Source organism: Schistocerca serialis, chromosome 4, assembly GCF_023864345.2.
Source record: "Schistocerca serialis cubense isolate TAMUIC-IGC-003099 chromosome 4, iqSchSeri2.2, whole genome shotgun sequence".
Taxonomy (NCBI): domain Eukaryota; kingdom Metazoa; phylum Arthropoda; class Insecta; order Orthoptera; family Acrididae; genus Schistocerca; species Schistocerca serialis.
This window is the reverse complement of record NC_064641.1, coordinates 896,399,975-896,424,225: the sequence shown is the minus strand read 5'-3', so window position 1 is coordinate 896,424,225 and position 24,251 is coordinate 896,399,975. Positions and strand designations below refer to the sequence as shown.

The following is a 24,251-nucleotide window of genomic DNA, read 5'->3' as shown; positions in this document are numbered from 1 at the left end:
AAACCTTCCCCACATCCTCTCATAGCTGACAGAATTTTCTTACAGGTGTACTACATTTGCCCCATCCTCAAAAACTCCCTCCCACCAACACACAGAATCCAGAACCTAAACACAATCATGAACCTTTCCTCCAAAAGACTTAGCCCCACAGCAGTATCAGCCCTTTCCAAAGGCCCCACTTTTTGCCCCATTTCCAAATTCAATCATGCAAGATTTGTTAAAGACCTTCTCTCCTTCTTCTGCTCCTTACAGTAGAAACACTTTTTTGCCACCAACCCTACCAATCAGACTCAAACAAACACCAATGTCGAACCCTGCCTGACTCAGTTCACTCCTCCATCCTCCTCAAATCCCTCAACATGCAATCTAACCTTACATCTACAGAAAAAACTGCAATCCACTACTTAAAAACTGATCCCAACCTTAAAATTCTACCTGCTGATAAAAGGCTTCATCACTGTTGTTTTGAACTACAACACAAGGATTACCTGACAGAAGGACTCTGCCAGCTGTCAGATTCATCCACCTACAAACACTTCCACACTGATTCGATTTCAGAAATCCAGCAGGATCTACAGTCTCTCATCAAATCCTAAGGTCCATCCCAGAATTTCTCCCCAGAATCCATCTCTCTCCTTACCCCTATCACTTCCCGCATTCTTACCTTCTACATGCTCCTAAAATCTATAAACCCAACCACCTGCAATGCCCCACTGTGGCCAGTTACTGTGTCCCTAATGAGAAATCTCTGCTCTCATAGACCAACACCTTCAGCCTATTAGCTACAACATATCCTTCTATATAAAAGATACCAATAATTTCCTCCAATGACTCTCCACAGTTCCTGTTCCTTTGTCACATGGTGCCCTGCTCATCTTTATTAGACCCACCTCCCTTTACACTAACATCCCTACTGCCTATGGCCTTACTGCTGTTGAACCACTACCTTTCCCAATACCTCATGTACTCAAAACCAACAACCTCCTTCCTAGTCACTATGACCAACTATATTCTCACTCACAATTACTCCACATTTGGAGGCATTACATAAAAACAAATCTGGGTTCTGGTTACAGGCACCTGCATGACACCGTCCTATGTCGATGTATTCATGGGCCATCTAGAGGAACCCTTCCTAAACAGCCAGAATCCCTAACCCCTCACCTGGTTCAGTTTCATTGATACTCATTGATGACGTCTTCATGATCTGGATCGTGGTTGAGGGCACCTGACCCACATTCCTGCTGAACCTTAACACCTCCCCCATTTGCTTCACATCATCCTACTCCCCCCCCCATGAACCATGGACCTTGCCGTTGGTGGGGAGGCTTGCGTGCCTCAGCAATACAGACGGCCGTACTGTAGGTGCAACCACAACGGAGGGGTATCTGTTGAGAGGCCAGGCAAACATGTGGTTCCTGAAGAGGGGCAGCAGCCTTTTCAGTAGTTGCAGGGGCAACAGTCTGGATGATTGACTCATCTGGCCTTGTAACATTAACCAAAATGGCCTTGCTGTGCTGGTACTGCGAATGGCTGAAATCAAGGGGAAACTACAACCGTAATTTTTCCCGAGGACATGCAGCTTTACTGTATGATTAAATGATGATGGCGTCCTCTTGGGTAAAATATTCCGGAGGTAAAATAGTCCCCCATTTGGATCTCCGGGCGGGGACTACTCAAGAGGACGTCGTTATCAGGAGAAAGAAAACTGGCATTCTACGGATCGGAGCGTGGAATGTCAGATCCCTTAATCGGGCAGGTAGGTTAGAAAATTTAAAAAGGGAAATGGATAGGTTAAAGTTAGATATAGTGGGAATTAGTGAAGTTCGGTGGCAGGAAGAACAAGACTTTTGGTCAGGTGATTACAGGGTTATAAATACAAAATCAAATAGTGGTAATGCAGGAGTAGGTTTAATAATGAATAAAAAAATAGGAGTGCGAGTTAGCTACTACAAACAGCATAGTGAACGCACTATTGTGGCCAAGATAGACACAAAGCCCATGCCTACTACAGTAGTACAAGTTTATATGCCAACTAGCTCTGCAGATGATGAAGAAATTGATGAAACGTATGACGAGATAAAAGAAATTATTCAGGTAGTGAAGGGAGATGAAAATTTAATAGTCATGGGTGACTGGAATTCGTCAGTAGGAAAAGGGAGAGAAGGAAACATAGTAAGTGAATATGGATTGGGGCTAAGAAATGAAAGAGGAAGCCGCCTTGTAGAATTTTGCACAGAGCCTAACTTAATCATAGCTAACACTTGGTTCAAGAATCATGAAAGAAGGTTGTATACCTGGAAGAATCCTGGAGATACTAAAAGGTATCAGATAGATTACATAATGGTAAGACAGAGATTTAGGAACCAGGTTTTAAATTGTAAGACATTTCCAGGGGCAGATGTGGATTCTGACCACAATCTATTGGTTATGAACTGCAGATTGAAACTGAAGAAACTGCAAAAAGGCGGGAATTTAAGGAGATGGGACCTGGATAAACTGAAAGAACCAGAGGCCTTGTAGAATTTTGCACATAGCCTAACTTAATCATAGCTAACACTTGGTTCAAGAATCATGAAAGAAGGTTGTATACCTGGAAGAATCCTGGAGATACTAAAAGGTATCAGATAGATTACATAATGGTAAGACAGAGATTTAGGAACCAGGTTTTAAATTGTAAGACATTTCCAGGGGCAGATGTGGATTCTGACCACAATCTATTGGTTATGAACTGCAGATTGAAACTGAAGAAACTGCAAAAAGGCGGGAATTTAAGGAGATGGGACCTGGATAAACTGAAAGAACCAGAGGCCTTGTAGAATTTTGCACATAGCCTAACTTAATCATAGCCAACACTTGGTTCAAGAATCATGAAAGAAGGTTGTATACCTGGAAGAATCCTGGAGATACTAAAAGGTATCAGATAGATTACATAATGGTAAGACAGAGATTTAGGAACCAGGTTTTAAATTGTAAGACATTTCCAGGGGCAGATGTGGATTCTGACCACAATCTATTGGTTATGAACCGCAGATTGAAACTGAAGAAACTGCAAAAAGGCGGGAATTTAAGGAGATGGGACCTGGATAAACTGAAAGAACCAGAGGTTGTACAGAGTTTCAGGGAGAGCATAAGGGAACAATTGACAGGAATGGGGGAAAGAAATACAGTAGAAGAAGAATGGGTAGCTCTGAGGGATGTAGTAGTGAAGGCAGCAGAGGATCAAGTAGGTAAAAAGACGAGGGCTAATAGAAATCCTTGGGTAACAGAAGAAATATTGAATTTAATTGATGAAAGGAGAAAATATAAAAATGCAGTAAATGAAGAAGGCAAAAAGGAATACAAATGTCTCAAAAATGAGATCAACAGGAATTGCAAAATGGCTAAGCAGGGATGGCTAGAGGTCAAATGTAAGGATGTAGAGGCTTATCTCACTAGGGGATAGATACTGCCTACAGGAAAATTAAAGAGATCTTTGGAGAAAAGAGAACCACTTGCATGAATATCAAGAGCTCAGATGGAAACCCAGTTCTAAGCAAATAAGGGAAGGCAGAAAGGTGGAAGTAGTGTATAGAGGGTTTATACAAGGGCGATGTACTTGAGGACAATATTATGGAAATGGAAGAGGATGTAGATGAAGATGAAATGGGAGATATGATACTGCGTGAAGAGTTTGACAGAGCACTGAAAGACCTGAGTCGAAACAAGGCCCCGGGAGTAGACAACATTCCATTAGAACTACTGATGGCCTTGGGAGAGCCAGTCATGACAAAACTCTACCATCTGGTGAGCAAGACATACGAGACAGGCGAAATGCCCACAGACTTCAAGAAGAATATAATAATACCAATCTCAAAGAAAGCAGGTGTTGACAGATGTGAAAATTACCGAACTATCAGTTTAATAAGTCACAGTTGCAAAATATTAACGCGAATTCTTTACAGACGAATGGAAAAACTGGTAGAAGCGGACCTCGGGGAAGATCAGTTTGGATTCCGTAGAAATGTTGGAACACGTGAGGCAATACTAACCTTACGACTTATCTTAGAAGAAAGATTAAGAAAAGGCAAACCTATGTTTCTAGCATTTGTAGACTCAGAGAAAGCTTTTGACAACGTTAACTGGAATACTCTCTTTCAAATTCTGAAGGTGGCAGGGGTAAAATACAGGGAGCAAAAGGCTATTTACAATTTGTACAGAAACCAGATGGCAGTTATAAGAGTCGAGGGGCATGAAAGGGAAGCAGTGGTTGGGAAAGGAGTGAGACAGGGTTGTAGCCTCTCCCCGATGTTATTCAGTCTGTATGTTAAGCAAGCAGTAAAGGAAACAAAAGAAAAATTCGGAGTAGGTATTAAAATCCATGGAGAAGAAATAAAAACTTTGAGGTTCGACGATGACATTGTAATTCTGTCAGAGACAGCAAAGGACTTGGAAGATCAGTTGAACAGAATGGACAGTGTCTTGAAAGGAGGATATAAGAAGAACATCAACAAAAGCTAAACGAGGATAATTGAGTGTAGTCAAATTAAATTGGGTGATGCTGAGGGGATTAGATTAGGAAATGAGACACTTAAAGTAGTAAAGGACTTTTGCTATTTAGGGAGTAAAATAACTGATGATGGTCGAAGTAGAGAGGATATAAAATGTAGACTGGCAATGGCAAGGAAATCGTTTCTGAAGAAGAGAAATTTGCTAACATCGAGTATAGATTTAAGTGTCAGGAAGTCGTTTCTGAAAGTATTTGTATGGAGTGTAGCCATGTATGGAAGTGAAACATGGACGATAACCAGTTTGGAGAAGAAGAGAATAGAAGCTTTCGAAATGTGGTGCTACAGAAGAATGCTGAAGATAAGTTGGGTAGATCACGTAACTAATGAGCAGGTATTGAATAGGATTGGGGAGAAGAGAAGTTTGTGGCACAACTTGACTAGAAGAAGGGATCACAGTTGGTAGGACATGTTTTGAGGCATCAAGGGATCACAAATTTAGCATTGGAGGGCAGCGTGGAGGGTAAAAATCGTAGAGGGAGACCAAGAGATCAATACACTAAGCAGATTCAGAAGGATGTAGGTTGCAGTAGGTACTGGGAGATGAAGAAGCTTGCACAGGATAGAGTAGCATGGAGAGCTGCATCAAACGAGTCTCAGGACTGAAGACCACAACAACAACAACATCCTACTCAACCCAACAAGCCACCTTCTTCGATGTTGACCTCCACCTGAAAGATGGTTGTATCAGTACCTCTGTCCATATCAAACCTACCAAACCTACCAACCACCTGTGATACCTCCACTTTGACAGCTGCCATCCATTCCATACCAAGAAGTCCCTTCCATACAGCAGTCTCCCTCGAAATACACTGAGGATCTCACTGAGATCTTCATGGACCATAATTACCCTCCCAGCTTTGTACAAAACCAGGTCTCCCAGGTCTTATCTTATTAGCCACCACCTCCCAAAGTCCCACTGTTCATCCACAGAGGAGCATTCCCCTTGTGACTCAGTACTGCCCAGTACTGAGAGTAACTGAATTACATTCTCTGCCATGGTTTCGACTACCTCTCATTGTGCCCTTAAATGAGATATGCTGCAGCTGTGTGCTCAAAATGTAATGGCTTATTTACGTTGATTAAAGTTACAAAGTCATTGGTGCCACTGTTCCCCACTTGCCCTAGGCATTTGCAGCCTCACTCAGTTCCTCGTTGAGAAGACTATCTATCTTTGGTCATCAGCTCTCTTTAGCTTAATACATCTCTACAGGGAAAATATCATCTATGTGTAGGTGACAAGCTCTGCCCACTACACTTCCCACCCCACCCTCAGTAGTACGCCGCCATCCACCAAACCTACACAATATCCTGGTCCATACCTACACAACCCCTGCTCACTACCCATTACCTCATGGCTCATATCCCTGCAATAGACCTACATACAAGACCTGTCCCATACGTCCTCTGACCACTACCTTCTCCACTCTGGTCACAAACATCACCTATCCCATCAAAGGCAGGGCTACCAGTGAAAGCAGACATGTGAAATACAAGTTAAGCTGCAACCCCTGTGCTGCATTCTACATTAGCATGACAACCAACAAGCTGTCTGTCCGCATGAATGGCCACCGACAAACTGTGACCGAGAAACAGCTGGGCCACCCTGTTGCTGAGCATGTCATCCAGCATGACATTCTCCATTTCAGTGAGTGCTTCACAGCCTGTACCATCTGGATCCTTCCCACCAACACCAGCTTTTCTGAAATGCGCAGGTGCGAACCCTCCCTGCAAGATATCCTACGTTCCCGTAACCCTCCTGGCCTCACCCTTTGTTAGCCATTGTCCTCATCCATCTAGCCCCTTTCTTAATCCAATTTCAGCACTGCACAGATCTCTATTCCACCAATGCACCCATTCGTTTTACTTCTCTCCTTTCATGCTACCACTGCCCCTCTCCATACACTCTGTCTAACCTTCAAACTGCACCTAACTGCCCTACCCTCTCTCCATGTCGTCCATGCTCACTCCTGCAAGCAGCACTTTACTGTCTTACTGTCCCCTACCCGTACACTGCTATCCCTCCCCCTCCCTGACCCAGCCTCCTCCTTACCCCACCTAATTGCCTCTCCCATCATGGACTGCTGCTACTGCTTGTAGTGTGGCTTCAGCTGCCAGAGACTGTGGTCACACGTGTGTGAGTTGTGTTGGGATGAGTGTGTCTGTGTATGTTGTCTATTTTTGACAAAGGCCTTATTGGCCAAAAGCTCACTTTCTGACAGTCTTTGTTTTTATGCCTATCTGTGACTTAGCATCTGTGTGTATGGATAGTAGCAAATAACGTTTTTATAACACTGTTTCACAAAATGCTAAAAGATTTTCAGACAAAACACTGTCCTGTAATTATACTTTGCTTTGGAGTTAAAACTTTTATGTAATATCATTTCACATTCAAACTGACCAGTGCACTATAATGTGTAAAAATAAAATAATTGCTATAAGTGGGGCTCTTGAACTGTTAAAAATTCCAGTCCCAGAAACTACACAATATGGCATTAAAATGAACACCAAATTAAAAAGTTGAAAACAGTAATATGGGGCTTACTTTACTAAGAGATTGTTGTGTAACAATTTAGTACACATGTTATTACTCAATGTAGAAACTGTGAATAACAATTTTTTGGCTCGAACATGATAATTTTATATTGCACTTTAAAGTGGTTTCATTATTAATGTTATTGCAACGGATTTGGTAAAGTAATACTAGTACAATGAGTTAGGTTTTAGTATAAAACACAGTTCATCACCTAATTTCGGATTGCAACAATTTGAAAACTTAACAGGGAGACAAATATTTACTTTTAATTTCAAATATTTCTGCAGTTAATATATAGACTCAAGTGAAGAAACACATGCTAGATATTAGATTGCCATGTAACTAATAGTATATGTGGTTAAGAACAACAGAAAAAAACAACTCAGCATTACCTGTTTGGAGGAGGAATATACACATCGGCAATAATGTTTTTGTTTAGAGCACTTGATTCTTCCCAGATCTCCAACTTCAAACTATCTGGGTGCTGCAGCACACAAATATTGAAGAGCTGTTCAAACTTCACTTCAAATTTATCAGTCAAAGATGCAATATTTGATTGGCATACTTCTTTCTCATTGTAAAAAATTTTTACGAACAATTTGGTACGCAAAACTGCTGATCTTCGTTTCTGCTCTCTGTGAAAAAATGAGAATATATTATTAATGTCTATATGTTGGTAATAGCTATGTTAAAGTGTTCTTGTTCATCAATTTTCTAAGAATTTAAACACTCACTGCTTAATTTTAGGTTATTTGTTTACTGTGCATATAAAAATTGCATCTGCAGTGCCACTACCTACTCTTTAAGTAAAAATTATACAACTTTAGCAAAAGCATTGAGAGGTAGTGTGGAAGCTGCCTTAGAGTGTTGCATTAACAATCACGAGCTGGTAGCTGCCAGTGTGGTGACATGTGGGTTACAATAACAGGTACACAAGTGGACTGCAAAACAAGGACAGTCAGGTGCAGCAGTAAATTGTACTACACAGTGATAACTATATAGCCAGCAGGACAATGTCACCACACCAGGGCAGGTCTCTTGTTATTGGTAATATGACTAGTTGTTGGGTATTAGTGAAGCAAATGCGTGCCAGAGGCATATATAGAAGTCAAGATTTTGAGCCACGGATCAGTCCTCAGCACTGGAAATGGGGAGCACCACCACCATGCCAGAGCTATGCCGGACAGTGAGATGACTGGGCACCACTAGCAGAAGTCATGGGTTCGAGACCAGGCTGAGCTTGCCACCAGCACTATGTCCTGCACCCCACACATAACCATCTTCACGTGCCATAACGGTGAAGCGAGTGGGGAGAGGGGTGATCAGGCCTCTACGATCTTGAGGAAAGTAGACATCAATGGCTGTGACCTCTAAGGGTTGCTAGTCTTCTACAGGCCTGTCATTAGCGATGCAGGGCACAAGTTCAGCAGCTAGTACAGAAGCTGCAGCCCATATGTCAGTGCTGGTCAGGGACAGAAGAGAGAGGTGTGATTGCCTCACTCCATCATGTACTGATGCCAACAGTGTTTTCACAGTAGCGGGTATGGTACCCATGCACTACAATGTTCGAGCCAAAGCCTACTGTGTCTTCATTTTGGGGTGAGTGATACTATTTTTGTTTTTGTGTGGTCACAGTCATGGGATTGAAGCTTCAGAGGCATGACTGTATGAGGGTTACCTTTATGAAACCATAGGAACCAGTGGATTTATACAGTTTCAGGGGAACTCTGGAGATGAATGGTTTTCATTCTATGAAGTGTAATTTGCTTGGGCATTCTGCCCTTGTGGCAAGTCTGTAGCAATTGTTTGCTTTACGTAATCATTTTGGACACATGGCCAGGCAATGCAGAGTTGAGGTGGTTCATGATTAGGCGAAAGAAATAGGTTGATAGAGTGCTCCATGACTACCTTTTCTATCTGAGTTAATAGTAGAACATTGTTTTGTGTTGTTTTGAGGCATTAATTTTGAATCATAAAGACGAATAAGGAGAAAGCAGTGACAAAATTGTAAATACAAAGTGTCACCAGAGAAGTGGCTATACAGTCATTGGTGAATCAGGTGGCTCAGTTAAGGGCTGATAAAGTGATTGCAGACAATAAGGTGGCAGAGAAAGATCACAGGCTCTTTGAGTGGATGTGTCAGTTGCTAACCTTGTTTCTCCTTTCTCTGATAGCATGTCTGAAAATGTGTTGGGATTTCTGGCAGATCTCGGGTCATAGGCCTACATATGGCTTTGTTCTAAATGTTTAAGGGAAGTTCTTGTAGAATGAAAATACTTTAGGATTAAAGGGGCCACTCACTGAAAAGCAGAGCCACTGAGTTGTAAATAGGAACACATAAAAAAAAAGAAAACTGTCATTCTACGGATCGGAGTGTGGAATGTCAGATCCCTTAATCGGGCAGGGAGGTTAGAAAATTTAAAAAGGGAAATGGATAGGTTAAAGATAGATATAGCGGGACTTAGTGATGTTCGGTGGCAGGAGGAACAAGACTTTTTGTCAGGTGAATACAGGGTTATAAATACAAAATCAAATAGGGGTAATGCAGGAGTAGGTTTAAAAATGAATAAAATATAGGAGTGTGGGTAAGCTACTATAAACAGTATAGTGAATGCATTATTGTCACCAAGATAGATATGAAGCCCACGCCTACCACAGTAGTACAAGTTTATATGCCAACTAGCTCCACAGATGAAGAGATTGAAGAAATGTATGATGAAATCAAAGAAATTATTCAGATAGTGAAGGGAGGTGAAAATTTAATAGTCATGGGTGACTGGAATTCGATAGCAGGAAAAGGGGGAGAAGGAAACGTAGTAGGTGAATATGGATTGGGGGGAAGAACTTAAAGAGGAAGCCACCTGGTAGAATTTTGCACAGAGCATAACTTAATCATAGCTAACACTTGGTTCAACAATCATAAAAGAAGGTCGTATACATGGACGAAGCCTGGAGATACTGACAGTTTTCAGATAGATTATATAATGGTAAGACAGAGATTTAGGAACCAGGTTTTAAACTGTAAGACTTTTCCAGGGGCAGATGTGGACTCTGACCACAATCTATTGGTTATGAACTGTAGATTAAAACTGAAAAAACTGCAAAAAGGTGAGAATTTGAGGAGCTGGGACCTGAATAAACTGAAAGAACCAGAGGTTGTAGAGAGCTTCAGGGAGAGCATTAGGGAACGATTGACAGGAATGGGGGAAAGAAATACAGTAGAAGAAGAATGGGTAGCTTTGAGAGACGAACCAGTGAAGGTAGCAGAGGATCAAGTAGGTAAAAAGATGAGGGCTAGTAGAAACCCTTGGGTAACAGAAGAAATATTGAATTTAATTGATGAAAGGAGAAAATATAAAAATGCAGTAAATGAAGCAGGCGAAAAGGAATACAAATGTCTCAAAAATGAGATCAACAGGAAGTGCAAAATGGCTAAGCAGGGATGGCTAGAGGACAAATGTAAGGATGTAGAGGCTTATCTCACTAGGGGATAGATACTGTCTACAGGAAAATTAAAGAGATCTTTGGAGAAAAGAGAACCACTTGCATGAATATCAAGAGCTCAGATGGAAACCCAGTTCTAAGCAAAGAAGGGAAAGCAGAAAGGTGGAAGGAGTACATAGAGGGTCTATACAACGGCGATGTTCTTAAGGACAATATTATAGAAATGGAAGAGAATGTAGATGAAGATGAAATGGGAGATATGACACTGCGTGAAGAGTTTGACAGAGCACTGAAAGACCTAAGTCAAAACAAGGCCCCAGGAGTAGACAACATTCCATTAGAACTACTGATAGCCTTGGGAGAGCCAGTCCTGACAAAATTCTACCATCTGGTGAGCAAGATATATGAGACAGGAGAAATACCCTCAGACTTCAAGACCAATATAATAATTCAAATCCCAAAGAAAGCAGGTGTTGACAGATGTGAAAATTACCGAACTATCAGTTTAATAAGCCACTGCAGCAAAATACTAACATGAATTCTTTACAGAGGAATGGAAAAACTGGTAGAAGCCGACCTCGGGCAAGATCAGTTTGGATTCCGTAGAAATGCTGGAACACGTGAGGCAATACTGACCCTACGCCTTGTCTTAGAAAGTAGATTAAGGAAAGGCAAACCTACGTTTCTAGCATTTGTAGACTTAGAGAAAGCTATTGACAATGTTGACTGGAATACTCTCTTTCAAATTCTGAAGGTGGCAGGAGTAAAATACAGGAAGCAAAAGGCTATTTACAATTTGTACAGAAACAGATGGCAGTTATAAGAGTCAAGGGACATGAAAGGGAAGCAGTGGTTGGGAAGAGAGTGAGACATGGTTGTAGCCTCTCCTCAATGTTATTCAATCTGTATATTGGCAAGCAGTAAAGGAAACGAAACAAAAATTTGGAGTGGAATTAAAATCCATGAAGAAGAAATAAAAACTTGAGGTTCACCGATGACATTGTAATTCTGTCAGAGGCAGCAAAGGAGCTGGAAGAGCAGCTGAATGGAATGGACAACGTCTTGAAAGGAGGATATAAGATGAACATCAACAGAAGCAAAATGAGGATAATGGAATGTAGTCGAATTAAATTGGGTGATGCTGAGGGAATTAGATTAGGAAATGAGAGGCTTAAAGTAGTAAATGAGTTTTGCTATTTGGAGAGCAAAATAACTGATGATAGTCGAAGTAGAGAGGATATAAAATGTAAACTGGCTATGGCAAGGAAAGCGTTTATGAAGAAGAGAAATTAGTTAACATCGAGTATAGATTTAAATGCCAGGAAGTCTTTTCTGAAAGTATTTGTATGGAGTGTAGTCATGTATGGAAGTGAAACATGTGGATGATAAATAGTTTAGACAGGAAGAGAATATTAGCTTTCAAAATGTGGTGCTACAGATGGATACTGAAGATTAAATGGGTGGATCACGTAACTAGTGACGAGGTATTGATATTGAGTAAAATTGGAGAGAAGAGAAATTTGAGGCACAACTTGACTAGAAGAAGGGATTGGTTGGTAGGGCATATTCTGAGGCAGCAAGAGATCACCAATTTGGTATTGGAGGGCTGCGTGGAGGGTAAAAATTGCAGAGGGAGACCAAGAGATAAATACACTAAACAGTTGCAGAAGGATGTAGGTTGCAGTAGGTACTGGGAGATGAAGAACCTTGCACAGGATAGAGTAGCATGGAGAGCTGCATCAAACCAGTCTCTGGACTGAAGACCAAAACAACAACAACAACAACAACAACAAAAGAAAGAAAACATGCTAGCTTTTGGAGTTATCCTTTGTTGAGGTAGAGTGAAAACACACACACACACACACACACACACACACACACACACACACACACACGTGTCAGCAGAGGTTGGTCTGCTGAACAGTTGTTACAGATAGCAATGTTATACCTGACAAGGGATGCAAATCATTTCAGTGGTGCATGGAGACACTATGCAATCTGCAAACTTTTGACCAACTAAGGCAGGGGCTAGAATAAAGGTATAGGAGACAGAATATTGCACAGTTTTTCCATAAGCACTTGATTATGGTTTTGAAGAGGTATAACAAAGTGGTTGAGAATTTTTTGGATATGGTTAAGAAACTGAATGTACATACTTAAGAGTTAACGCAGAGTGAGGAGGTGAACAAAGTACTGTTACAAGATGGTGAGCAATGTGGGCTCGATGCTGAGAGGTTTGACATGAGTGATGTCAAGGAGGGTGTGCACTGGGACACAGCAGTTATGTGGGCATTGGAGTATGAGGAGACTAATGTGTTGATGGTGTAAGGGATTAGAGAAGCATGTTTGCATCGAATGTAATAGTGGTCATGCAGAACATGTGCAAAGGCAATGCTACCAGCCACAGAGCAGTAATAGAGATGCTCTGGACTCCAGATGGTTTAAGAGAGATAATAGTAGGGACAATACGGACCAACAGCAGGGGTGTGGGGGAAATGGAAGAGGTGCTCTGGGTGGTAAGAAATATGCATTAAACTCAAGAGGGAACTCCAGAGCCTCTGGCTGAAGACGAATGCGGAGGCAGACTGTGCTACAGTTGGTGTGATAAGTGGTAGGAAATATAGGGCTCTGTTGAACACAGGGCTGCATGTGTCAGTGGCTTTAAGGGAGTTAGTAGGTAGGAAATGAAGGAACCCAGCATATCAGAATTTCTGATGGATAGGGAATAATGATATACAATCATTTGGGTCAGCACTGATGAATTTTTCATTGGAGGCAACCAAGTTTAAGCAATTTATGGATGTCCATCCTATTTCATGGATGAGGAACTTCAGCTGATGATATAGATGAGAAAAAGTATCCCCACTGCTGTAGCTCTAGAATGTTGGTTCAAATGGCTCTGAGCACTATGGGACTTAACTTCTGAGGTCATCAGTCCCCTAGAACTTAGAACTACTTAAACCTAACTAACTTAAGGACACCACACACATTCACGCTCCAGGCAGGATTCGAACCTGTGACCGTAGCGGTCACGCAGTTCCAGACTGAAGCGCCTAGAACCGCTCGGCCACCCTGGCCGGCCTCTAGAATGTCTTTATTGTTTCACACAACTAGTTTCGTGGCACATTACTGCCATCCTCGGGTTTCACCACTGCCAAAAGAGTATTAGAATTCCCTGCCACATTTGTCATAGAGCCCTCGTTACTACTACACATGGGCTAGCTTTCCTCAGAGTCCAATCACTGGAGACAACATGGTGTTGAGGAGAAACTCCTGAGGAAAGCTAGCCAATGTGTACTAGTAACAAGAACTCCACAATAAACATGCCAAGGAATTATAATACTCTTTTGGCAGTGGTGGGACCTGTGAATGGCAGTAATGTGCTGCCGAAGCAAGTCGTGTGAGACAATGAAGACATTCTCAAGATACAGTTGTGGTGGTATCTTTTCTCATATATTCAGTCTAAGCAATTTGCGGTAGTAGTGTCTTGTGTAAGTGAGGGCTAGATCCTAGGGTGAGACTTCCTGTGTCAACATTATGTCCTAATCGACCTTTGATGTTGAGTAGTGGAACCTAGTGGTAAGACATTCAGGCTAGGGGAAACTGTTGCCAATGTTGATCTGCCACAAGGAATGTCTAAGGTCAACTGTAAGCAATAACATTGTGGTTTGATTCACATGACTGTCTGTCAGGAGGCACCAGAAAGTTGCTATGGGTGAATGTGGACCCTGCCTTCTCTTTTGATATACTGCATGTAGCAGAAGTGCTGGAAGGTAATAGATTATTGGATATAGCATGTTGTTTGATGAAATACAGTACTGTACATGTACAAGAGGTGGATGAAGGCAGAGTAGTACCGATCAATGGGGATAATTTTGGTGCTGAGGAAGTTAAGTTGTTGAAGGGAACATTATTGGATATTCTACAGATTCTGGATGAGGAAGACTGCCACACAGATGGTGTAGGCTACAAAAGGGCACAGGATACTGCTAGTGTTGAAGCATTTATAGGGCACAGACAGGACACATATGGAGAATCTGTTGCTAGAATTTCTGGATCTGTTTTGTCTGCAAGAGCCTTTGCCTTCCACACCAATAACTGAACGCAGGATTCTGACAGGAAATGAAGCTTTGGTGTATTGAAGACCATACAGAATGGTATGATGGCTGTAACCAGTTTTAGAGGACTTCATAAATCAACAACTGGCTGATGGTATAGTAGAAGAGAGTAGTAGCTGCTGGGGGAGCAGCAACCGTTGCTGTACCCAAGAAGTCTACAGATGGCTCAGAGAAGTAGCAATTTTGTGCAATTACTGCCACTTGAATAGTAACACTATGATGGACACCTACCCAATTCTGAACATCACAGAGATAATAGATGACCTAGTGCAAAGCCAGTACTTCTTGACAGTGTATCTTAGGAGTGGGTACAACCAGTTGGAAGTGGCTCTGGAGGATAAACCAAAAATGGTATATTCTGCACTCTGGGGACAGAATGATGCCTTTTTGGTTGAAGAGTGCTCCAGAAACATTCCAGTGGTTGCTGAACAGAGTGCTGTCTTAGAGTATCTTGATGACATAATTGCTTTTCAAGAGATATGCAAGGGCATAGACAATGTCTGATGGAGGTGTTCAAGAGATTACGAGCAGCCCATTTGACACTCAGAATGGAAAAATGTTACTTTGCACTGGAGAAAGTTGGCTACTTGGACTATAACATTAATAAGGATGGTGTAAGAACTGATCCTAGGTTAGTGAAAGCAGTGCAAGATTTTCCAGTACCATGAGCAATCAAGGCATTACAATTCTTTCTGTGTCATGAATTATTACAGGGAGTTGATGACAATTGTTGAAAATGAATGTTAAGTTTGTATGAATGGAGGTATGTTGGGAGCATTTATTGAGTTAAAAATGTATCAATGTTCTTCAAAAAGAATGTGATGTGTAGGCATGTTTTAAGTCAGAAAGTGGGGCATGAGAAACGTCCTATTGCCCTTGCATCAAGACAGGTGAACACAGTGAAAAGGAATTATTTCACAATGGAGAGAGAGATGTCTAGCTTGACATGGGGAGTAACATACTACAGGTGTAGCTTGTATGGTAAGAAATTCAAGGTAGTGAAACACTATACTGCTTTGAGGTTGTTACTAGATTTGAAGGACCCATCCAGTAAACTGACAAGGTGGTCATATCTAGCCTTCATAATGAGCAGATAAAACTCCAAAGTACACAATAACACACAATCTTTACCATTTGAGCCGGTGTACATAAAAAATATGCCACTGCCATTCAACATGATTAGCCAGAAGGGAGGTAGGAAAAGAGAGACGGTCCAGGAGATTACAAGAATGGTGAGGGAAGTATGGAGGAAGATCCTGTGAGCAAATACTAAGGCTCTGGAGAAGCAGGAGGAGGCAGTGAAGTGAGTGGGAATATTACCTCAGTACAGATTAAGCCAGTGGGTGATGTTGTCAAGCTGGCATGGTTCATAAACTCTGAAGGGAAAGGCAAAGAAGTTCGTAACGTGGCACCAGGACCAGTACCAAGTAACCGAAACTAAATCTGCAGTAAATGTGATACTGGGTGTCTGGGACCATTCAAGGGTGCACCGTAGGCAATTTCATGGGGGGGGGGGGGGGGGGGGGGGGGGTTACTAGAGAAGGCAAGGAAAAGGTATAAGAAGAGGAACTGGAAGGATGAGCAACAGGAGTGAGGGTTTCAAGTACCTCACACTAGGTTTGCAATGAAGCCATGGACAATGTGTATGTGATTGTGTAATTTTGGAATATTTTTCTTTTGTATGTAGTATAGGACACTAAAGTGGTTTTAGATAAGGTTATATGTTTGTTTTAGGGTAGGTTTTATTGCTAGTGTGTTATGTATGGTGTGCTGTTCAGATAAACTAGGCTTCTGAGGGAGGGAAGGAGATATTGATCCCTGTCCTCAGGCTGCTATAAGGGCCATAAAAGAGGAATGCTAGTTTTGGCAGTGCTGTACCTCTTTGCTGGGGGTGAAGTGGCGGTACTGCAAGATCACTGGCTGGATGGAGAAGTTTTGTTTTCTGGGAAACCAGATATGATGTCATCCAGTTACAGATAGTCATTAAGTTAAGTGGTTAATGTGTGGGAGTTGTGGAATAAAATTAGGAGACCAAAAGAGATGTTTTCAGGCATACAACAGTTAGCAGTTAATAGCAGCAGGTTATCAGAGGTGTTGAAGGAGCACAGGAAATTGCTCAGGACATATGCACAACTGAAGGAGCAAATTCAGGAAATAATTGGAATGGTGCTGACAAATCCAGGAGGATGAAGAGGGGGTGGATAGATACTGAGTAGAATACTGAAAACTATATTTGGGACAGCAGATGCAAGCAACATAAGCCAACTGAAAGAAACAGTAGAAACCAGAAGTGGGTTAGCAGAGGCAAATAAAGTGACTATACAGTGACATTCCATACAGATTGTGTGTTAAATAAAGCACAGACTTTGAAAGCTGACAAAGGAAGTCATGGATTACACCAGGGCCTCATATAGCAGTCTGAATCAAGATTTGGGAGTGACACAAACATAGATACAAGACTAACTTCTCCCACTGTGAATGTGACAAGAAGTCAGAAAAACTGTGACTGTTCTTATTTCCACTGGATCAGGGTGGACTTCACTGCCATTCGCTAGATGCCCCAAAATTGCTATTTTCATGGGTGATAAAGAGGCCTTAGTCTGAACATACTTCAATACAGTTGTCAGCTGGTTAAGATGTTCTTCAAACATTTTAGAAAAACAATATTGTCAAGCAGAGAGAAGAGACACATTGTCCATTTCAAGTGGTGACGCAGGCTGTCCATCATACATCTGAAGGTTACTGGAGTATTACACAGCCCAAATGGCATGACTCTGTACTCTTAGAAACTTTCAGATGTTATGAAGGCAGTCTCTATTTGGTCAGCCTCATCAACCTTGATTTTCCAATAGCCTGTTTGAATGCCTGTAACTGAGTAATACTTTGCTCCTTTCAAGCAGTCTAGAGTGTCATCAATGAGCATTGATGGGTGGAGATTTTTTTTCATGCTTTTGTTTAATCATCACTAGTCAATGCAGAAACACCATGTGCCACAATTCAGCTCAACAAGGACATCAAGAGAGGACCAAGGAGTCTCTGAAGATCAAAGATGTGATCATATAGCATCTTCTCCATTTCCTTCCAAATTATGCATCAGTCAGCTGGTGACATTCTACACACATGCTGGCTAATAGGTGGACGATACTCAGTATTGTAATGGTATTTTACTATGGGCTGCTTGGTCTGAATTTTCTTTTCCCTCTGTATTTGAAAGCATCGGAAAATTGGTGTTGAATGGCAAATACTAATGACATTGTTGCTTCGTCAGGCCAGACTCTATTGGAAGTCTGATAGTAGCTTCCTTCTCTATTTTATCTGTATGGGTAGTGGAGCATGATTCTTCATCAATGGCACTGAGCTACCTTTCCTGGACTTGTTGGGATGCCCTTCTGCACACACCTTTAGGGATGAGTTGTGGCTGCTCATGATAGTTAGTGATTCAAAGTTCTCCTTGATCACCTGCAATGTTTATGATCATCACTAATACATATATTTCTTTTGTGAGCCTGTGTAGTTTTTTGCAATCAACAAAAGCTTCACAGTTTAACTGAGCATATACATGGTGATTTTTTCCACTGTGTACAAACTCTAGGTATTGATCAAAGAGAGGATATAGAAAAAAAGTTCTACTGAACTTATGTCTGGAAATGTATGGTTTCCATGCTAGAGACCATTTATTCAATCATACTTTGTCACAGAGGCTGCGATCTAATACATGTCGTATCATACAACCACAGTTACAGTATGCATAGGTTCCTCCTAGAGGGCAATACTGTTCCTCATATGTCATTCCCTAGTGCCCTCTCCTGCCATAGTAATTCATAATGTTATTTCCGGTTCACTTCTCTTGCTGACTCACCTTGTAGTGCATGTAATACAGCATAGTACACAATAGACCCATATTTGAATCGAGAGCTTGCCGACATGGTATTTACTTACGCAAAGGCAAATGGCAATGTGCAGTGGGAAGCAAGGTTGTATCAGGAGATCTGTCCCCACCAAAAACAACCACACCTGCTATTTGTCCGAGACAGGATTGTTTCAGGAAGCAGGAAATCTTGAAGGTTGTACCCAAAATGTTCAGACACTAAACTTGGAGGAAAATATGATTAACACTGAGGAAGGCAATTGCTGTGTCAGTACCAGGCATTTTGACCACCTGTACAGGGCAAGCCAGACATCTGTGTGGAACATTCTCCATGACAATTGTTATTGCCCTTATCAATTACAGTGTGTGCAAGGCTTATTAGCGACAGACTTTCCACATCAGGAGCAGTTTTGTCACTGGTATCTTTACAAAGCAACCATGATTCCAGGATATGTGTTATCCATCCTATTCACAGATGAGGTGACCTTTATGCAGAGTGCTATCTTCAACTTTCATAACAGTCATCTGTGGGATAGTTGCAAAACCCCAATGGTATGGTGACAGCGAATAATCAGCATTCGTGCAGCCGGAATGTGTGGGCTGGTGTAATTGGCGACCATATTTTGGGACCAGTCTTTCTTCCACATCGCTTAACAAGCCACAACTATCAGTGTTTCTTGTGGGGTGACTTTGCCACCCCTGATGGAAGAAGTGGATGATGGCAAGGGTTATGTGGTTGCTACATCATGGTGCTCCAGCCTACTTCACCATTAATGTCCAGACACATCCCAATCGTATCTTCGCTGGTTGATGGATTGGACGAGGGAGTCCATTTGCATGAACTGCTTGTTCTCCAGATCTCAAACCATGCAATTTCAGGTTAAGGGGCCATCTCAAAAATATCATGTATGCAGAGTCCATCCCAGATGTGGAGACAGAGGAGTAGTGTATTCGTACTGCCTTTGACACTGTTCGGATGCAGCTTGGTGGATGTGAACATGTGAGATAGAACATGCTACGGCACACACATGCATGCGTTGAGGCACATGGGAACAATTTTGAACACATACTATGGGTGCATGGTACAGCGCATATTATACCACAGTCTCTGTAACAACGTCTGATTGAATAAATGGTCTCTAGCATGGAAACCACGCATTTCCAGACAAATTCATTAGATCTTGTTTGTTCCGTATCCTCATCAATCAGTCCCTAGCGTTTGTACAAGATGGAAAAAATTACCCTGTAGATGGATGACTGGAACTTTTCTTGTTGATGCTGGTGGGATAACAGCATCTCCAATCACAAACAACCACCCAGAGAAATCTTTGTTATGACTGCTTGTTGGGATAGCTTAGTCAATCTAGAGCTCTGATTTTCCACAGTCTGATGGCTTGTGAAACCTGCAATAAGTCCCACCTGAGGACAACATTATGACTCATTCTGCTAAAATGAGAAATTCAAAGGGCTTTGTTCTGTTGTTGATAGTTATTCTTGTAATACAGGATGGAAAAGAGCCACCGTGGTACAACAACCGAGTTAGAAAACTGCTGCGGAAGCAAAGGGAACTTCACAGCATACATAAACATAGGCAAAGCCTTGCAGACAAATAAAAATTACGCGAAGCGAAATGTAGTGTGAGGAGGACTATGCGAGAGGCGTTCAATGAATTCGAAAGTAAAGTTCTATGTACTGACTTGGCAGATAATCCTAAGAAATTTTGGTCTTATGTCAAAGCGGTAGGTGGGTCAAAACAAAATGTCCAGACACTCTGTGACCAAAATGGTACTGAAACAGAGGATGACAGACTAAAGGCCAAAACACTAAATGTCTTTTTCCAAAGTTGTTTCACAGAGGAAGATTGCACTGTAGTTCCTTCTCTAGATTGTCGCACAGATGACAAAATGGTAGATATCGAAATAGACGACAGAGGGATAGAGAAACAATTAAAATCGCTCAAAAGAGGAAAGGCCTCTGGACCTGATGGGATACCAGTTCAATTTTACACAGAGTACGCGAAGGAACTTGCCCCCCTTCTTGCAGCGGTGTACCGTAGGTCTCTAGAAGAGCGTAGCGTTCCAAAGGATTGGAAAAGGGCACAGGTCATCCCCGTTTTCAAGAAGGGACGTCGAGCAGATGTGCAGAACTATAGACCTATATCTCTAACGTCGATCAGTTGTAGAATTTTGGAACACGTATTGTGTTTGAGTATAATGACTTTTCTGGAGACAAGAAATCTACTCTGTAGGAATCAGCATGGGTTTCGAAAAAGACGGTCATGTGAAACCCAGCTCGCGCTATTCGTCCACGAGACTCAGAGGGCCATAGACACGGGTTCACAGGTAGATGCCGTGTTTCTTGACTTCCGCAAGGCGTTCGATACAGTTCCCCACAGTCGTTTAATGAACAAAGTAAGAGCATATGGACTATCAGACCAATTGTGTGATTGGATTGAGGAGTTCCTAGATAACAAGACGCAGCATGTCATTCTCAATGGAGAGAAGTCTTCCGAAGTAAGAGTGATTTCAGGTGTGCCACAGGGGAGTGTCATAGGACCGTTGCTATTCACAATATACATAAATGACCTTGTGGATGACATCGGAAGTTCACTGAGGCTTTTTGCGGATGATGCTGTGGTGTATCGAGAGGTTGTAACAATGGAAAATTGTACTGAAATGCAGGAGGATCTGCAGCGAATTGACGCATGGTGCAGGGAATGGCAATTGAATCTCAATGTAGACAAGTGTAATGTGCTGCGAATACACAGAAAGATAGATCCTTTATCATTTAGCTACAAAATAGCAGGTCAGCAACTGGAAGCAGTTAATACCATAAATTATCTGGGAGTACGCATTAGGAGTGATTTAAAATGGAATGATCATATAATGTTGATCGTCGGTAAAGCAGATGCCAGACTGAGATTCATTGGAAGAATCCTAAGGAAATGCAATCCGAAAACAAAGGAAGTAGGTTACAGTACGCTTGTTCGCCCACTGCTTGAATACTGCTCAGCAGTGTGGGATCCGTACCAGATAGGGTTGATAGAAGATATAGAGAAAATCCAACGGAGAGCAGCGCGCTTCGTTACAGGATCATTTAGTAATCGCGAAAGCGTTACGGAGATGATAGATAAACTCCAGTGGAAGACTCTGAAGGAGAGACGCTCAGTAGCTCGGTACGGGCTTTTGTCAAAGTTTCGAGAACATACCTTCACCGAAGAGTCAAGCAGTATATTGCTCCCTCCTACGTATATCTTGCGAAGAGACCATGAGGATAAAATCAGAGAGATTAGAGCCCACACAGAGGCATACCGACAATCCTTCTTTCCACGAACAATACGAGACTGGAATAGAAGGGAGAACCGATAGAGGTACTCAAGGTACCCTCCGCCACACACCGTCAGGTGGCTTGCGGAGTATGGATGTAGATGTAGATGTAGATGTAACCTTCAGCAGGATCACTTTCATATCATGGAATATATAGTCTTCTTTAGTTGTCGGCCGAGGTGGCCAAGTGGTTCTAGGCGCTACAGTCTGGTACCTCGCGACCGTTACGGTCGCAGGTTTGAATCCTGCCTCGGGAATACATGTGTGTGATGTCCTTAGGTTAGTTAGGTTTAAATAGTTCTAAGTTCTAGGGGACTTATGACCTCAGAAGTTAAGTCGCATAGTGCTCAGAGCCATTTGAACCAATCTGCTTTAGTTGGTAACAACAAACATTTGATGTCACAGAAAAAGAAGTCCCTGAGTAGACTAGCACCTGGATAATTGGCCATCAGTGAGATTTCCTGGCATCCTAGCAGCTGTCATCCATGGAGGATTTTCATCTGTCGTGGCCTCACTCCATTGATGATTATTGTACTTAGTTTTCCTGTATTTGGCAGCTATGTGAGTGGCTGGTACTTCTCTACAGCAGCAGGAAGCAACTGTGACATGTTGGGGAGTGATTTCCTGCATGGTATAGTGATGCATTTCATCCCTCAGGTTGATTATTACCAACTGCAATTGAATAGTGTGAACAGCACTGTTGTGATCGTTGAAACACTCATTTTCTTTATCTGCAATAGTGTACAAGGGTGGTTTGAAAAGTTCTCCGAATCACAATGAGAGATCAGTGCTAGCACGATGAGTTTTTCACGTGATATTCATTGGACTGTTACCTGTAAACATGAGCCATGTCAGTGCTCTTGGAAGACAGCTGTGGTGGTCACATGGCTCTGTTGTTGTTCCAATGTAGTGATCTGTGAAGACGGAAAAAATTGAGATTCAAGCAGTGATTAAGTACTTCATAAAGAAAGGTATGAAAGCAAAGGACATTCATGCCAATTTCCAGAATACACTGGGGGACTCCGCTCCTTCATATTCAACTATTGCCAAGAGGACAAATGAATTTAAATTTGGTCGGGAGAACTTTGATGATGATACATGCAGTGGTCAGCCAAGACAGGTCACTACTCAAGAAATCATTGCAAAAGTGCACAGAATGGTCATGGAGGATCACCGATTGGAAGTGCATGAAATTGCTCACGCTTGCCAGATGTGATCTGAAACGTTATATCACATTTAACTGAAGAATTAGAAACGAAAAAATTTTTCTGCAAGATGGGTGCCACGACTCTTGATGCTGGATCAAAAACGCATGAGAATGGACATTTTGGAACAATGTTTGTCCTTTTTAGGGAGAAACAAACACGATTTTTTGCACTGGTTTGTGACCACAGATGAAACTTGGGTGCACTACTATACCCCAGAGACAAAACAACAGTCAAAGCAGTGGAAACAATGCTGTCATGGCATCAGTGTTCTGGGATCCGAAGGGGATTATGTTTGAAGATTATATCCCCATGGGGCAAACAATTACTGGAGAATACTATGATAACCTCCTGGACAAATTACTATAAAAGATATACGAAAAAAGGCTACGTTTAGCAAGGAAGAATGTCATCTTCCATCAAGACAACACGCGCCCACACACATGTGCTGTTGCCATGGCAAAATTACATGAACTAAGTAAGGTATGAATTGTTGCCTTATTCACCTGATATGGCTCTGTCAGACTTCCATCTCTTCCCAAAAGTGAAGATTTTTCTTGGTTGATGAAGATTCACTTTAAAAGAAGAATTGATAGCTGGAGTTGACAACTATTTTGCAGGCCTGGAGCAAACTCATTTTCAAGATGGGATAAAGGCAATGGAACATCATTGAATCATGTGCATTAATCTACAAGGAGACTACAATGACAAATAAAAAAAGTTTCAGTGATGTAAATACTTTTTTTCTACTCTGTTCTGAGAACTTTTCAAACCACCCTCGTAGAACATGTCCAGAGCATCAACAATGGGAAATATACTGGCATGTTGTCCTCTGTCCTCAAAATGTCTGTTCTTCTGTAGGGCATTGTGCTTAGTAGGGAAATCATTGTGCTGTGTTGGTCAAATGATGGGTTGTTTTTTGTTGTCTGCAGAGTAAGTTCAGCTGGCAAAGTGAATTCTTCTTGACACATTCGACTGTTGGTGGAGATTGGTGCTAAAGACTAATATACTTCTTCTTCAACATTCTCTATTACCTCCTGGAGTAAGGGGTTCACATTTTTTGCTGCTCTCTCTTGCTTACTCAGTCCAAGAGTTCTGGCTGCCATAAACTTCTGTATCTCTTCTCTTACCATCTGGCGTATGAAAGAGACAAGATCATGTTGGTCTTCCACAACTGTCACACAGACTACATTCAAGAGTTGGTCAT

The 24,251-nt window shown here is 41.9% G+C and overlaps 1 protein-coding gene across 1 annotated transcript in view; it reads right to left on the bottom strand.

Annotated features, from left to right (window-relative positions):
- LOC126473567 (coiled-coil and C2 domain-containing protein 2A) overlaps window positions 1–24,251 on the bottom strand; it is a 574,642-nt gene that overhangs the window by 218,128 nt on the left and 332,263 nt on the right. Inside the window, exon 13 of the mRNA XM_050100701.1 lies at window positions 7,476–7,718. Within this exon, the coding sequence (XP_049956658.1) occupies window positions 7,476–7,718 (243 nt within the window). The remainder of the gene's footprint in view (window positions 1–7,475; window positions 7,719–24,251) is intronic.